The 18,022-nt window shown below is 41.4% G+C and overlaps 1 protein-coding gene across 1 annotated transcript; it reads right to left on the reverse strand.

Moving 5' to 3' along the window:
- Positions 1–1,229: 1,229 nt before the first annotated feature.
- Positions 1,230–13,205, reverse strand: LOC129677302 (C-type lectin domain family 4 member A-like; the record flags this gene model as incomplete). The annotated part of the gene is made up of 4 exons (XM_055607943.1): positions 12,941–13,205; positions 11,398–11,427; positions 8,647–8,751; positions 1,230–1,384 (listed from the first exon to the last, which is right to left on the reverse strand). Coding segments are annotated over exons 1-4 (372 nt in total), but the record flags the coding sequence as incomplete, so codon positions are not given.
- Between the last annotated feature and the right edge of the window lie 4,817 nt (positions 13,206–18,022).

Consider the following 18,022-nt stretch of genomic DNA (forward strand, 5'->3'; position numbering starts at 1 on the left):
TTTTTTTTTAGCGGGGAGCTAACAGTCTCCCCTGATCTGAGTGATTCCAGGTCTTGTAAGGAATATCACATAGCCCTCAGAGCTGATTACAGGCCAAACTCTTTCCTGAGAAGGAAACTGGTTCAGCTAGCTGTGTATTGCTAGAAATGTCCTACCCTGCTAAGGATCTTAGTCCAGCAGTGACCTTCAATTACACTCAGAGATCATCTACCTCCCCATAAGATAATTAAGGACTATATTTTCCTTCTTCTTACAGAACCACTAAGTATCCCTGACCCTCTGACAAATCAAACACATTCACGGTTGAAATCCCTCTCTCTGCCAAGGGTTTATATTGCCTGATTTCACATGAATAAAGGTATACAGGTATGCACTTTCTCACTTGAAGACCTTCTGAGATTCATGTTTTATGGCGGCATCTCACCTGACTTACCCTTTGGCACAATGGGCCTGAGCCTCACTAAACCTGTGTCTTGTCTAAAAGCCAACCAGGAATGGGCTTTGGCCTGCCCCTCTTCTCCTCTGCCATGCTTAGCACAGACATTTAACCAACAGCTGTAATGCGTTGGGAATGCCCAAGCTTCCATTCTCACCAGCAAACCCCTGCTCAGCACACAGGCCTCACCCTATATAGCACTCTAGCTGCCCCTGAGAGAAACAGAACCTCCATTTTCCTTCTGGAAACCAAGCTCCAGGACACCAGCAGAGCACCAGGACCCCACTGAAAGAAGATCAACATTCCAACACCATTATTAAAAGTTGTGCATGAGAGAATTTTGCACATTTTTTTAGCCATTCTCTATTCATAACTTCAGATATTCCCTTTCTGATGGTTGGTTGTGACTCTCCAGATTTGATCCTGTTTCCCTACAGCCTCCTCTGCTAGGCACTTGTTATTATAGGAGGCATTAGAGTGCTGTTGCTGCAAAACCATATACTAAACATTGATCATAAACTGGTCTTCCAAGCAGAAACATTTTATCTTTCCCCCCACTTTCTTGTTTTAAGTTTCTGATGCCACAGTACCTTGGAGTATTGTTGTTGTTGTTGTTGTTAGTTTCAGTGAAGCAGGAACATGGGGTAGAACACAAAGGCTGAATCAACCTTTCTGCCTATCTGATAGAACGCCCTCTGCCACAGCACCAACACACATGTCAGCACAACTCCCTCTTAGTAAAAAGAGGCAGGCAGCAGGCCCAGCCCAGGCCCCACTCTCTCCCAGGATGCACCTGTTCTTCCTGGCTGTGGATCACCAGCAGATGAGCGCCCACGCTGGAGCAGTTCTCCTCACTCTTGTTCCAAGATGCAGCAGGGCTGGTTGAAACAAAGTAGCAGTTGGAACCAAATGGCCTCCAATCCTTTGGGCAACAGCTCCAGGCTTTGCCTTTGGGAGAAGAAGGCAATGTAAGTGCAATGTAATGAAGTCATCTTTAAAGAGACCACATGGAAGCTGCAACTCCCCACTTCTCCAGATACAACAAGGAGCCCCTCACCTCTCACGTGCCAAGCAGCCATGTCCCCTCCAATGGCACTGAAGTCAGGACCTCTTTGTCCTGCTCGAGTGCTACCAGGAAAAGCCAGAAAAACAGAGTAAAAAGAACACCCAGACTCTGAGAATATAATGCAAAACTGGATCTCTGAAGAATAGAACTAAACATACTAAGAACCAAAAAATTTCATAATATATATGTCGTATTTAAACAATACATGTCATATGTGGGCTCCATAAGGGAGCATTCTTCCAAACATTACATTGTGAAAAATGGAGAAAATATACCAGGTTTTTTATATTAATATATTATATATTGTATTATCTTGTATATATTAATATATCTTATAATATATTAATATTAATATAATTATATCATTCCTATCTCCTTCTCTTCCCTCAAATTCCTGCCATGTTAACTCCTATCTCTCAAATTTATGGCCTATTTTTATTGTTATAAGTGCTATAGACAATTAATAACTGCCAAGAGAGGAAGAATTAATCTTCTTCATGGGTGAGCCTCCTAACTGGTTATCCAATACCACATGGTTAGCCTTAAAAGGTACATTTTCATCAACTGAACTCTGCATAGCAAAATGCAATAAGACAAGGCATAAACCCTCATATCAAGGCTAGCCCAGACAAACTAATATGAGGAAAAGTGTCCCATAAGCAGAGGATGTCTGCTCTTTTCTGAAGGGAAACAGGGAAGCAGTGGATCTAGGGGTTGGGGAAGTGGGGAAGGAATTACAGGAGGGAAGAGAGGGAAGGATATGGATGGGATGTATTGTACAAGAGAATTTTTTTAAAAAAATAAAAAATTTAGATGATAAAAAAAGTACACTTTTAAATGGCCTACCTTAAGTAGACCATCAACTGATGGCAATATCAACAGTCCACAATGATTTTTATAGTTTAGACCCTGTGTCCAATGTCATTAAACTAGCTTTTCACACCTGTCATCATCATCCTCAAAAATAATTGCTCAAATTTTAATAGAGAAATAGCCTATAATATACCAGATCAGTCATCCTCAAAACTGCTAATCAGAATCACTTAAAGCAAAGATCCTCTGAAAACTTAACCCAACCAAGAGAAGACTAAAGAGATGTGACGGCTAAATACAATGTGGTGTCTTAGATGAAAGCCTAATTACCATGAGCTTTAATCAGTTTTGATGTCGGCATTCACTTCCTAGTTGTAGCAACCATGTTTGTTTATATAAGCTATTTATATAGGGACAGTGTATGTATATGTGGGGTTAGAACAGTATCTTTGTATTATCTTGTGAAATCTTTTATAAATTTAAAAATGTTCTCAGGAAATCTATTAAATCTTTAAATAATTCATATTCATGATACAGGACTTCATAATTTTCTTCCAATCATATACATATGAGAAACGGCAAGTGTCCAGACAGAGTTTGGAAAAAAAAAAAGCAGAAGTTAGAGAAATATAAGAATAATAGAACCCATTTCATAAAAAGTACTTGTAGACAGATGGAGGCATACATGTCAGATTATCTGGTCTAATGCAAATGTACATGTGGACCCTACTTCTCAGTTCATGCCACCTGGGAATTTGTTAGAAATATTGAATAGGACATCCCCTGCTCAAATGTAGGCAGTGCCATCCAGAAGAACAGGTAGATGGCCCTACTGTAGAAGCCTCTCATTCCCTCAGTTCCCACAGACACAATTCTCCACCATGCCTCCCTGCAAAACATCCTGTTTTGCCTTGTCCCTGTTCTCAACTGCAGAGGTTATCCCCTACTCAAGTTCAGACCACACCAGTCAGAAGAACAGTAAATAATCTCTGGCTGAGACTCACTACTGGACCAGAGGCCATACCACATGCCAGGATTCCAGACAGACTGGTCACCTTTGGACCTCCTTCAGTTTCTTAGTGCACCTGAGACACAACCTCCCATATCCTCTCATCTCCTCATCACTCTGTCACAGCTCCCAGCCAGGGCAAGAGTTGGGTGGACTTCTGCCTCCAGAAATCCAGCTCTCAAACTCAGGTGGAGACACTCTGCTCAACCACAGACCACACAGGTGAAAAAGACCAGACAGGAAACAGAAACCAAGGAATAAAACACCCACCAAACAAAGACAAACTCAGAAATTGGCACTGAGACCTGTAATCACCAAACCAAAGGCTTGGGCACCAGGGTAAGAACATAATCACAGCCAAGGCTCACCACCAGAGCCCAGGCACCCTACTCCAGCAAACTCTGAATATTGAATATTTCAACACAGCTAAATAACATAAAGAAGACCTTAGAACCAACTTTTTGAAGATGATAGAGGTCCTTACAGAGGAAATCAATAAATCCCTTAAAGAAATTGAGGAAAAGAACAAACAAAAAAACTGAAGGAAAGTAATTAATTTCTTAAAGAAACTGAAGGAAAAACAAGCAGTTGAAGGAAACAAACAAAAATGCTCAAGACCTGAAAATGGAAATGGAAACAAAAGAAAAAAGAAACAAAAATGAGGGAATTCTGGAGATGGAAAATCAAGGTAAACAAATAGGATCTACAGATACAAGCATCAGTAACAGAATACAAGAGATGAAAGAGATAACCGCAGACATTGAAGACAAAATAAATAAATACTTCAGTCAAAGAAAATGTTAACTCTAAAAAAAATTCCTGACATTAAACATTCAGAGTATCTGGAAAACTATGAAAAGGCCAAACCTAAGAATGAAAGGCATATAACAAAGAGAATAATCCCAGCTCAAAGGTCCAGAAAATTTTTTCAACAAAATCATAAAGGAAAATTTTACTAACCTAAAGAAGGAGATGCCTGTCAAGGATAAGAGTCATACAGAACACCAAATAGATTGAATAAAAAAAAAAAAGGTACTCTTGCCACATAATAATCAGAACATTAAACATATAGAACAAAGAGAGAATATTAAAAGCTGCACAGGAAAAAAAGCAAGTAACATATAAAGACAGGCCTAAAACAATTATAGCCAATTTCTCAGTTGAAACTCTAAAAATCAAAAGGACCTGGGCAGATACACTTCAGACTCTAAAAGACCACAAACACCAGCTCCACCTACTATACCCAGCAAAACTTTCAGGTACCATAAATGGAGAAAACCACACATTTTATACAAAGTCAAATTCAAACAATATCTATCTACAAATCCAGCCCTACAAAAGAAAAATCCAAACCAAAGAGGTTTGCTATACGCATGGAAACACACGGAATAAATAATCTCACACCAGCAAAACCAAAAAGGAAGAAAACATACACACACACACACACACACACACACACACACATACACACACACGACCACCAGCAACACCAACAGTAATGACAGCAACAACAAGAAAATAACAGTAATTAACAACCATTTGTCATTAATATCTCTCAATATGAATAGACTCAATCTCCCAATAAAAAGACACAGACTAAGAGGATGGATTTGCTGGGTATAATAGTCTGGGCTGACATTTGTGGTCTCTTGGAGACTGCATTGCATTTGTCCAGGCTCTTCTGACTTTTAGAGCCTCCATTGAGAAATTGAGTGTAACTATTATAGCTTTGTCTTTATATGTTACATGGCCTTTTTCCTTCATTTTAATATTCTCTTTGTTCTGTATGTTAGTATTTTGATTGTTATATAGTAAGGGGACTTTTTTCTGGTTCAAACTATTTGATGTTTTGTGTGCTTCTTTTAAAATTATAGGCATCTCCTTCTTTAGATTAGGAAATTTTTCTTCTGTGATTTTGTTGGAAACATTTGTAGGTCTTTGAGTGGGATTCTGCTTGTTGTTCTATTCCTATCATTCTTGGGTTTCATCTTTTCATAGTGTCCGTGCATATAGAGAGCAAAGGATTCTGGATTTGAAACAACAGAAAGCCTACAAACTCATGAAAACTGAACAACTCTCTACTGAATGACTACTGGGTTAAAGCAGAAATAAGGAGGAAATTAAAGACTTCCTAGAAGTCAATAAAAAAAATGAAGGCACAATATACCCAAACTTACAGGACACAATAAAAGTGCAGCTAAGAGGAAAGTTCATAGCACTAAGTGCCTACATAAAAAAGAAGAAGGAGAAGAAGAAGAAGAAGAAGAAGAAGAAGAAGAAGAAGAAGAAGAAGAGAAATCATACTAGCTACTTAAGAGCACAGTGGATGCTCTAGAACAAAAAGAAGAAAGGACACCCAAGAAGAATTGATGGCAGGAAATAACCACACTGAGGGCTTAAATCAATAAAATAGAAACAAAGAGAACAATACAAACAATCAATGAAACAAAGACTTGGTTCTTGGAGAAAATCAGCAAAATAGACAAACCCTTATCTAAACTAACTAAAAGATAGAAAGAGAATATCCAAATTAACAAAATCAGAAATGAAATGGGAAACATAGCAACACACACTAGGTAAATTAAAAAAATCATTAAGTCATAAAATCTGTATGCCACAATATTGTAAAATCTAAAACAAATGGATAATTTTCTTGATAGTACCATTTACCAAAGAAAAATCAAGGTCAGATAAACAATTTAAATAGACCTATAATCTCTAAGCAAATAGAAGCAATCTTTAAAAGTCTCAGAACCTCCTCCCACACACAAAAAAAAGACAAGGGCTAGAGTGATTTAGCACAGAATTCTGCTAGACTTTCAAAAAAGAGCTAATGCTAATACTCCTCAAATTATTCCACTAAATAGTACAGAAGAAACATTGAAAAATTCATTTTGTAAAGCCACAGCCACTGTGATAGCTAAACCACACAAAGACTCAACAAAAAGAATAATACACAAATTTCCATTATAAACATGGATGCAAAAATACTGAATAAAATACTTGCAAACCAAATCCAAGAGCACATCAAAAAGATCATACACCATGATAAAGCAGGCTTCATCCAGAGATTCAGGGATGGTTTGACATAAGAAACTCACTCAATGTAATCCACCATATAAACAAACTGAAAGAAAGAAAAAGCCACACAATCATCTCATTAGATTCTGAAAAAGGCTTTGACAAAATCCGACACCTCTTCATGATAAAAGTCTTTCTTAGACAGATGGGATGCGCATTGAACATATGACAGGAGTCTACTGAGCGCACTTGAAAGACTCTAACTAGCAGTGTTTTCAAAGCAAAGACTCATGACCAAACCTTTGGCAGAGTACAGGGAATCATAAGAAAGAAGGGGAGTTAGTCTGATGAGGAAAGGATAGGAGCTCCACAAGGACTAAATATATCTGGGCACAGGGTCTTTTCTGAGACTGACATGCAACCAAGGACCATGTATGAATGTAACCTAGAACCTCTGCTCAGATGTAGCCTGTGGTAGCTCAGTAACCAATTGGTTTCCCATAGTGAGGGGAACAAGGACTGTTTCTAACAGGAACTCAATGACTGGCTCTTTGGCCTCCCCACCCCCCAAGGGAGGAGCAGTCCTGTTAGGCCACAGAGGAGAGCTTTGCAGCCAGTCCTGAAGATACCTGATAAAACAGGATCAGATGAATGGGGAGGAGGTCCCCCCTATTAGTGGACTTGGCAAGGGGCATGGTGGAGATGAGGGAGGGAGGGAGGGACTGGGAGGGAATGAGGGATCGGGACATGGCTGGGATACAGAGTTAATAAAATGTAACTGATAAGAAAAAAATAAAACTCAAAAAAAAAAGAAATTTGAAAGGAATGAAAATGGAGGAAAGGAGAGGGACATGAGTGTAGGAGTGGGGACTAGTTGAGAAGAGGAAGTGGGAGGGGGACAAGAGGACAGTAGAGGACTCATGTGATCACAATGCATCTTCTCCAAATACGAGATGTCCCAAAATGTAACCAATAAAAAAGAGTGTAAAGCAAGCTCAACTACTGCCAATCCTTTTTGTTGGTATAATTCTGCTCACTGAAATGAAATGCATAAAAGTGCTTGGTAAAGAAAAAGATTCAGTAGTTTAGTTATTTGGTCCTCAGGAAAGTATCATGGAAGCTAAAACCATGCTAAACTGGAGACTTCTAGTAATGGGTGATATGGAGCCTGAGATGGCCATCCTCTGTAACTAGGCAAGACTTTTAGTGTTTGGATAGAGACTCCAACCCGACCACAAAACTTTGACTTACAATCAAATTGTTCTGACTGCAAGATGTGCTGGGGTAATTATGGCACAGAACTTGTGGGAGTAGCCAGCCAATGGCTGGTCCAACTTGAGGCCCAAGCCACAAGAGGAAGCCCATGTCCAATACTGCCTGGATGGCCAGGAATTAGAGACTGGTTAAACCAGAGACCTAGTACAGAGCCAAACACAACTGGAAAAAAAAGTCAATAAAATGATTCCTAATGATAGTCTGCTATACTCGTACAGTGATGCCTAGCCCAATTGTCATCAAAGGAGCTTCATTCAGCAACTGATGGGAGCAGATGCACAGTCAAACATTAGAAGGAGCTTGGAGAACCCCGAGGAAAAGGAGGAGGAGGAACTGTAGGACTCAAACGGGTCAAGGATACCAGGAGAACCCACAGAATCAACTAAGCAGGGTTCGTAGGGATTCCAACCTCCCAAGGCACTTGGAGTCGTATCAGGACTAAGTGCATCCTCTTCTACTGAGGCAGGACAAGGCAGCCTAGCTAGAGGGAAGTGATCCAAAAGCAGGCAACAGAGTCCATGTCAGAGACAGCCCCCGCTCCATTTGCTAGGGAACCCGCATGAAGACCAAGCTGCCCATCTTATTGTAACTTGTTATTCCTTGTTTGGTTGATATCCCTGGAAGTTCTCCTCTTTTTTTGAAGGAAACTGGAGGAGAAGTGGATCTGAGAGGTGGGACTGGGAGGAGTAGGTAGAGGGGAAACTGCAGTCAGGATACAATGCATAAGAGAAGACTATATTAAAAAAGAAAGAGAGAGAGAGGAGAGAGGGAAAGAGAAAGGAGGAGAAAGGAAGAGATAGAACAGGGAGGGGAAAGAGAGAAAGGAAAGAAGGAAGGAACAAAGGAAGGGAGGGAGAGAGGGAGGAAGGGAGAAAGAAAGAGAGAAAGAGAGAAAGAAAGAAAGAAAGAAAGAAAGAAAGAAAGAAAGAAAGAAAGAAAGAAAGAAAGAAAGAAAGAAAGAAACAGAGGTTTCTGAGGAACCATTACACTCTACAGCCAGCAAAAAATTCTTAGGTACATTCTTACCATCCATAAGTGAACTGTTTTTCATGCAGCTCAATTCATTGGGAATTATTTCATATTTTGTAGCTTTTTTGTCTTCAAGAAGTTGAGAGTACTTTTGAAAGTAAACTGTAAGAAAACAGAACCAGAACCACTAATTTCCATGATAGAATGATGGATGTCTATTTTCTACTTAGTGGTACAAAGATCTGCCACAGCTAGTTTACCTAAGTGGACAGAGCCTTACTATGATTCCCTTTACCCCACAATCAATGGACTCCTCAGGCCCCTAGTTTGAGACCACAGATACTTTCAGAATGCATAGAAAGATGAGTAATTTAAAAGGCAGGATGGGCCCAGTTGTCACGACTCTAAATGGAGTTAGCCATACCTTTCAATGCTTAATGTAAGATGAAAATGCTAACTCTTGCGGGAGATGAAACAGAGATAGACTCACATTTAAGAATGTAAACTGCCTTCGCTATGGAAGAAAAAGGCATTAGCTAATTCTGAGTAGCCCTGGGTTATTTTAGAGAGTGAAATTTTTTAAATGCATCTAGGACATTGTTTTCTCCCTAAAGCTCTCTTCACTTCCACTGACTTACCACATTCTCACTCACCCCGTTTTAACTGACTCCCTCTAGAACTGAATTTCTTCACCTTCCTCCCTATGCCTTTGTCCTGCTCACCCCACCAGTTTTGCTTCCTCTGTTTCACTAACACCAATTTTGAGGTGGATCATCAGCAATATTCCAGGGCACGTATTAACCATCTTGCTATTGGAGTTGAGCCCAGTTCTCTTCCTCCTCAGCTCCTGAGACATTGCTCTGTCCTGGCTTTGCCTCACCTTCTTGCCATCACTTCTTGTTGTATTTTATAATTCCTTCTCCTTCTCTCCACCCCTCTTTGAATAACGTCATGGTCTCTGACTTTACGTCATCAGAATACCAAGGTTACATTTTTACTTCTTGGACCCTAGACCTCAACACTCATCAAGAATCTATTTCCTTGGCCCTATACTCTTTACCACTCAAAGCTGCTCCTCTCATGTTGTCCAGACACTTATCTCAGTTTATAAATTAGACCTCTCATTTCTCTCTTTGTCCTAATGATTCTACATTCAGAGGACTGTAAATACACCAACTACAACCTAAATTTGGCTCCATCAACTCGCTATTTGAAATGTTGCAATAGTTCTCCATGGCTATGACGCTTTGCAAAAATGACCACAGTTTTTAACGTCTGTGCCAATGCACCACGGCAATGTGGTTTTGCAACATTCCCAGTTTAAAACACAAAAAGTGAAGTCTTCTGTGTCAAGAGAAGTCTTCCAGTCAAGAGAATGTCAAAATCAGCCCTGATCTGTATCAAGCTATATTTTGGGGGAGACCTGGCTCATGGTCACCCTCAATCTTGGAAGTCTGCGAGCTGCCATGCAAACAGGCCCAGGGAATCCTAAGGAATCTTATAAAGGCATGTCGTACTCTTAGTCATTCCAGCTGGCCTCTTCTTCCTTGGACACAGAATTGCCTGTATTGGTAACTGACCACATATAGTTGTCTAAGTTCAGCTAGAACCAGAGGAGCCTCTCAGTGGAAATCAGCATAAATTGCCAAAGCACAGAATCAGAGGATAGATAAGTTTTCTTAGCTCATTAAATTTATACTCATGTACTAAATAGAAAACCAACTTGATAGAAACTACTATTTAGGAGAATAGTAATTATGTTGTTCATAATGGGGGACATCACATACCCTGTTTCAGCCACTCATGCTTCTGTTTCACCTCTGGGACATTCTTGGTAACCACATTCTAGATGTTTCCTCTTCTAAGAAATCTGTCTTAGTACAAGACCTCCTGGACAATGTTGCAGACACCAGTTCATTTTCTTTCCTTTGTTCTTTTCCAACACTGTCCTCCTATCTCAACACCCTGAATAGCTGGGATAGTAGCAGAGTGCCATTGCACCTGGCTGACACTGATTCCTTGACCTTCCTCTAAATTTCTTGAGAATAGAGTCTGTGTTCTCCCTGGACTTTGTCTGACACGCTGTCTGACATACAGTAAATGGCTATTACTTTATTCGGGGTGATCAAATGAATGAGTAAAATATCCTAAACATACCAGTTCTCATGCATTTTAAATTTTTCATAAATTCTCATTCTTTGATCAAGAGAAACTGACTGTTTTGCTCAGTTGGTATCTATCTAGGTTTTGGATAATCCTTGGCTGGACAGAAGTAACTAGGAATTAGCTGAAGAACACTTCTTGGATAATTTTTTTTCCTAGGTCCTTCTTCTCCACATGCTTGCACCAGGATGGAAGAGCCTACACACATACAGCTTGTGCCCACATACAGCTTGTCTACACATTGAGCTTGTGTACACATACACCTTTTAGACTTCGCAATGTCAATGAGAACTCGTAGGTTTGACCTCCTGGTCCATTAAAGACAGCATCCCACAGAGTTCACTCCACAACCCCACACAGACACTCATAAATGCTCTTCACTGTCTCTAGTAAGAATGGATTCCATTTTCCCCAAAGTAAATCCAAGAAAAAGTGAAAGGCACAATGGAATCCCTTGAATTATTTTCTCCAAACAAGATTTCTTCTTCATATTTCCTTAAATGCCTACTCTCTTCATCTAAGGCAGACATGGCCTAAGGATTCATTTTGGATACTTACTGATAAAAGCAACTAGGAATAAGATTGCCAACAGCAGAAAAAGTACCATCAGTGATTTAAAAAGCAGCAAGGGGGAACCAGGCTTACTTTGATGATGGGCAGGTTTCCCTTTGGGAGCTGGAAGGAGAAACACATTCATTTCATGAGTAATAAGTTCCATCTTCTTCTCCTCCCACCTTTTCTCTTTTTTCCTCCAGGACACATATTACTGGCAGTATGAACACTTAAAATAACAGACACGTAATGCCCATTGTAAAAGCATTACAAAATATATAAACCACAAACTTACACTGCTGTAATAAATAGTGTTAATATTTTGAGATCTGAAAAGAATAAATTGAATACATATTCACAAAACCACTTCAATCATATCCTTTCAGGAAGTTGGATTTTTTTGTTTGGTTTGGTTTGGTTTGGTGGTAGAGGTGTAATGACCTAGTCCTGGATGATCTGATGTAGACCAGACCAGCCTCAAATCCTCAGTGATCCTTCTGTTTCTGCCCTCAGAGTGCTGGAATTAGACCACAACTGGCCCTTTCAGCAAATGTTAAAGTATGTGCATATAATATGTTTTCCCACATGGTTACACAGCATGAATACTGCCATCTGGCCTGTGACTTCCCTTCCTTCCCGCCCCACCTGCCATGGGTGATTTTTTCTTTTTTTTTATTTAAATTTTTATTTTTTATATTAATTACAGTCTATTCACTTTCAATCCCAGCTGTAGCCTCCTTCCTCATTCCCTCTTAATCCCACCCTCCCTTCCTCATCTCCTCCCATGCCCCTCTCCAAGTCCACTGAGAGTGGAGGTCCTCCTCCCCTTCCATCTGACGCTAGCTTATCAAATCTCATCAGGACTGGCTGCCTTGTCTTCCTCTGTGGGCTGGCAAGGCTGGTCCCCACTCAGGGGGAAGAGGTATGACTTGCCTTTTAATCAGAACTGTAAATACATTTTCATGTCACTGAGGGGATTTTTTATGTTCTTCACTATGGTTAAAGCACTAGATATTCAAATAACTTCCAGACTGTTCAAACACATACATTAAGAGATAAACATTTTAATCATATTCCACTCTTTAGCATAAGGCCAGCCTGCTAGTCACTGTCTCATGGCTGGGAACTGTTTCCTGGATGAAGGTATAGTTTAGTGACAGAGCAACTGTCAATCAAGTGAGAGGTTCTGCTTTGACCTACAGTATAAAAGAAAACAAAAGTTCTTTCAAGATAAAAGCTTCAAACGCAGAAACTGTTTTCATGATGTTACAATATACTGTCAAGCAAAGAGGTTTCCCGAAAAGAGGGGAAACCTCACTATTAAACAGTATGATTTCATTTTCAGAAAAAAATTGCACTTATGTTCATTTATATTAAGAAAGAAAGGCATCAAAATACAAGCTATAGTTTCTGTAAACGGCAAGAGCAAAAACCACGCCAAGAAAGCTTTTTCCATCCCATCATACAACCCCACAGCTCTTCCAGTCAATGTACAAACTCAAACGACAGAGATTTCCGTAAAATCTCAGATCCAAGCACTTGGAGAATCAGTAACAAACACCACCCAAAGTTAAGTACAGAAAGGTGTTTGGTTTTGTTGTTGTTGTTGTTGTTGTTGTTTTGGGTTTTTTTTTACCTGCAGAAGAATCTGAGTGGGTGCCAGAGGAGTTGGATGCATTCTTGATCTTCACTTCCGCATAAGTAATTTCTGAAGCCATATCAAAAAGAGACCTTCTTCCCTCAGAAAGCTCACCTCCTCGTTCCTCTAAAGCTTGTAGTGCATGAGTACCACACACTGTGATAAGTTCTCAGATCACATGGTTGTAAGAGAGAAGAGGCCGGTCCCACTGGGATAAACCACATGAGAATGAGAACCCACAGCTTGAAATCGCTCAGGCCATGCAAGGGATGTAACCTCTTCAAAATAAAAATTGTAGCCCTCAAAGCTACTCAGCATGGGATGCAAGTACTGTGAAGCAGGAACTCAAAAGAGGAAGGAAAAAATTAGGAAGAAGAAGAAAAGAGGAACCATGCTATTAGAGAACTCTGTCTTAAGACACTTTGCAACAAACAGAAAACCATGCACGTGCAAATGAGATTTCAGGAAAACCAGACAGTGAGCAAACACTTACGGCAAGACATTGACTTTGGGCTGAACAGGCAAATTCTGATACCACACTCCAGAGGGTCATTGGCACTCACCACTGTATGGGCTCTCACTCAGCTGCCTCCAGCATGGGGAAGGGCAGCTCACACCCTGTTTCTTCTGAAGCTGCTCCTCCCAGCGAGTGTTCTGCTTATGCTACAGTCCATAACTAGCTTCATGGGGACACGCCACTCACTCTGCTGCCAGCCATATCCTGAAACAGACCTAGTTCATAGCTGTGGGGAGGTTGTCTCTCTCTGTACGCCTCCCTTCCCTGCATCCCTGCACTCCTCAACTCAGGCTCTGCATGCTCACTGCACTGTTGGGAACAGTTGCGAGAACCAAATCGATCACAACCTACAGGAGGGGAAATTGAAAACAGTTGTTAATAAGGGATCATTTGAGACCCTGCCACAGAACTCTTCAGCTCATAGCCACAGGCTCAGCCTTCAGTTCTTCCAAATAGTTCCTTTATTTGAATCTTCTCTAGCTACCCCCCATACTCCTACACATAACAAGCAAAGAGCATATGCATGCATTAAAAAAACACAAACACAAACAGTTTGTGTTTCTAGGATTTCTCTTGCTTTTGTGTCCAAACATACTCAAAACCATGAGTTCACACTATTGTCCCCATTTCACTGTAGTGCCACATGGTTCATTTTATTTCCCAAATTTTGGCATTTCAAGTCTGTTTCTGGGAGTGAAAAGTCTATGTTCTGTATCTCTATCTCAGGCTCTCAAGTGATAATCTCTTGGATGCTGCTCTTCTTCCTCCCAAAGCATGCCCAACATCCACTAAGGTGCCTGTCTCTTTGGGGTTCCAATCCTCATGTCAAGCCAATACCCCCTGAACTGATGCCATCCTCCCTTTAGGTGGACATTTCCTCGAAGGGCCAGACACATTGCTGGAGTTCTGAAATGCTGGCTAAGGAAAGCCTCCCTCACCCAACTTGTGCTCTGACTCCTAGTGCTAACTCCTGAGCAGTTAGAATCCCTGAGAATATAGCAATCCACCAAGGCCAGCTTGATAGGCAGAAACCCTCATAGTATGGACTGTATTGCATGGCCACACAGAGCTATCCCACCAGGTAGACAGCATCCTTACACTGCAAGTCTCTGAAACCCATTCAGCTCTGCCTTCTACATAGACTCTCCCCACTTCCTGCTTGGCTGCTAACCTCCAATGCCAGGTCATCCACAACCAGACAAGGATGCTCTCCTTACCTTACTAGGCACAAATATCCCACACTGAACTTTCCACCATATACACACTCCTATCCATGCATGGTCTACCTTCTGCAAGGAAACTCCTTTCAACCCTCTGTGTCTCTGAAGCCCAAGCCAGTATGGAGTCAACCCTTTGCATGGGTGCCCTCACGTCTTCCAAATGCTAAGATGTGTCTCATCTCTCCTTTCTTGCCAAGAGACAGGTGATGGATACCCGGACCTTAGCTCACTGCTGGCTGTCTAGAAGACTTGAGTCACAGATGAAGTGCAGCAGCTAGAATGCACTTCAGCCAGAATGTAGACTACAGACAGAATGCCCACAGGGAGTAGGTTTCAAAGTATTCTCCAGGTTCCTCCCATGACCCTTTGGCCCCTTTCCTGTAGAAAGGCCAACTTCAACACGTCTTGTGATAAGTTATAACCCTCTTCTGGAACTTTTGAAATACTTCACTAGTTCATGGATTGCTGTGATTCCTCCCACACTGACATTTACTGTTTGAGGACGGCCAGGATGATCAAGGACTACCAGGGCAAACCCAACAGCTGTGAGGTCTTTGAGTCCGTTCCTTTGCTCCAGTTATAACAGCAATTCCAGGGGCAGCAGCCATCAGGATCCTCCAGGCCACCTGGCAACACCAGGGATAATCAGATGGCTAAAGGCCAGCATAAGAACACAGTCAACAAAGCCCGGGCAGTGCGGCACCACCAGAACCCAGCTCTCCTACTACTACAGGCCCTGGATATTCTACTACACCTGGAATAAGAGAAAACAATCCTAAATCTAATCTTATGAAGATGACAGCGGCCTTTGAGGAGAAAAGAACTAAATCCCTCAAAGAAACACAGGATCACTTTCCTCTAGCTGGGCTGCCTTGTTTTGCCTCAGTGGAAGAGGATGCGCTTAGTCCTGTTGTGAATGGATGGGCTGGGGTCAGTTGGTTCAGGTGTTTGAGAGGGGACACCTCTTTTCTTAGGAGAAAGGGAGGGGAGAAAAGAGAAGAGGGTGGCAGGGTGGGACTGGGAGGAAAAGAGGGAGGGGACTGCTATCAGGATATGAAGTGAATAAATTAATAAATAGGAAAATGGTAAAGAAAAGGGGAAAAAAAGGTTGGCCAGGCCTCCAAACACACTCGGCAGTGTGACATCTCTGTCCCAATCCTACCGGCTGCCCCCAAACTAGTCCCACATATAGACATCTCACAATTTGAAAAGCCTGAACTTGACTGAGCTCTGAGCCTGCAGGTTCCTGCGGCCTCATGGGATAAAACCTCCTGTCAGCCTTACACTGCTACCAACATGAGCATGAGTTCCTGGCCCACACCTGTCCACAGCAAAAGGCAAAGGAAGGCATATGATCATTTTATTTAGTTGTATTGTGTTTGTTTGTTTGTTTGTTTGTTTGTTTGTTTGTTTGTTTTTAAGACAGTCTGGCTATATAACCCAGGCCACCCTTGAACTCACCATCCTCCTGCCTCAGCCTCCTGGATGGTGGGATTATGCAGATTGACTCCTAGCTGTGACTTTCCTTTTCTTTCTTTGTGGCTCTTTTGAAACAAGTTTTCATTAGGTAGCCCAGGCTAGACTCTTAACTCAGTGTTCTTCTGTCTTAGCATTTAAAGCTGAGATTATGTGAGGTACTGCCCTACCTAACAAAAATCTCCTTTTGGAGATCAATTTTAATAATAGTTTTATTTGTTAATTCTTCAAGAATCCCATATAATGTATATTCACTCCTCTACCAACTCTCATAAACACTCCACCTTCCCATCTCTCCCTACCTAACTTTGAGATTTCATCTTTCTTTCTTTTTCTTTTCTCTGTCAAGTCTAGTTTGTGTTGCCAACTAGTCTTTGGAATAGGGCCTACTCTGGCCTGTCATCTGCTGTGGTGTCCATAGGAATGGCCCCCACAGATTCATATGTTGAATGCTTGGCCCATTGGGAGGGGCACTATTAGGAGGTGTGGCCTTGTTGGAGGAAGTGTATCACTGTGGAGTTGGTCTTTGAGGTCTCATATGCTCAAGCTATGCCCAGTGTGGCACACAGTCTCCTCCTACTGCCTGTAGATCAAGATGTATGATTCTCAGCTCCTACTCCAGCACTATGTCTGCCTGCATGCCACCATGCTTCATAGCATTCAATTGACCAAAGAAAGTCACCTGGACACACCTGTCCGTTGGGGTTGAAAACATACTCTCTATAAAGGAAAATGTGTCAAAGGTATTGAAACAGAATCCATTTACAGGGGAGTATATAAGTACCTGGGAACTATCAGAGCATCTACACCTAATCCCTTTATATTGTGTACTCAGGAGATGTCTTGTTATTGGGCTTCAAAATGGAACATTAGTCCTATGGGCACAGAGAGGAACCATTGTAACACAAACATAAAATACTAAAACTTGTGCTTTATTATTCCTGATATTGAAGTAGGCTAGAATCATATGGATTTAGTCTTGGCTGTGTGTCATGTACACCACGGGGTCTGTCATGAAGCCCTATGGGAGTACGTGCGAAGGTAATGATGTACATTTTCCTGTTCACATACATCTGCATTTACATCATTTGACAGTTGACCTGTCAAAGAAAGACTTTCTATGGACTTTTACCCAGTTCATTGGACGTTGCCTCTCTAATTCTTTGGGATTCCTGAAACTATTGGAAAGTCTGTTTTATCCTGGTAGACAATGAAGGTTTATGCTGCTCAGTTCCCTCATACTTGATGCTAACAAGATGATTCTTGTTGGGAGCTCAGCATTTCAGAAACACTAGCCATGTGATTAAAAGTGTTGAGCCTTTGAGCCGTGAGATGTCCACCCTGGCAGGGAAGTGCTGCTTTGAGTTCACTCTCATTCTCAGGCAACCACTCACACCTACAGAATGGACCCCATAAAGCCATGAGCTTCGGAGCTCAGGTGAGAGCCCCCTGGTTGGCGCAGTCAGTATATTGCCTCTCATTAAATCTTTAGGAGATGCACAGATGGGGGTCAATGGCAGTTCTGTACTAGAGACCCCCCTAGACTTACCCTCCCTGTCTCTCCCTTTAGTTCTGATTTGTATCTTTCAGTGTAATAAAACTGTAATCCGAATAGAACATAATCATTAGTGCAGGGGGTCATCCTAGCAACTTATAAATCCTACAGGTATCATGGGATCCTCAAAATCTGCCCACAGTGGGTTATAAGTGCTTGGGAACTCCTGAGCTTGTGGCTTGACTCTGAAATGAAGACTGTCTTGTGGAGGCATGACCTGAACTTTAGAATAATTTTAATTAGTAAAGAATATACTTTTGGTCATGGCTTATTAGAACAGCCCAAGAAACATTTTAGGGACAACTGAGGAA

Source organism: Psammomys obesus, unplaced genomic scaffold (assembly GCF_907164565.1).
Source record: "Psammomys obesus unplaced genomic scaffold, mPsaObe1.curated_primary_1811, whole genome shotgun sequence".
NCBI classification, from domain to species: domain Eukaryota; kingdom Metazoa; phylum Chordata; class Mammalia; order Rodentia; family Muridae; genus Psammomys; species Psammomys obesus.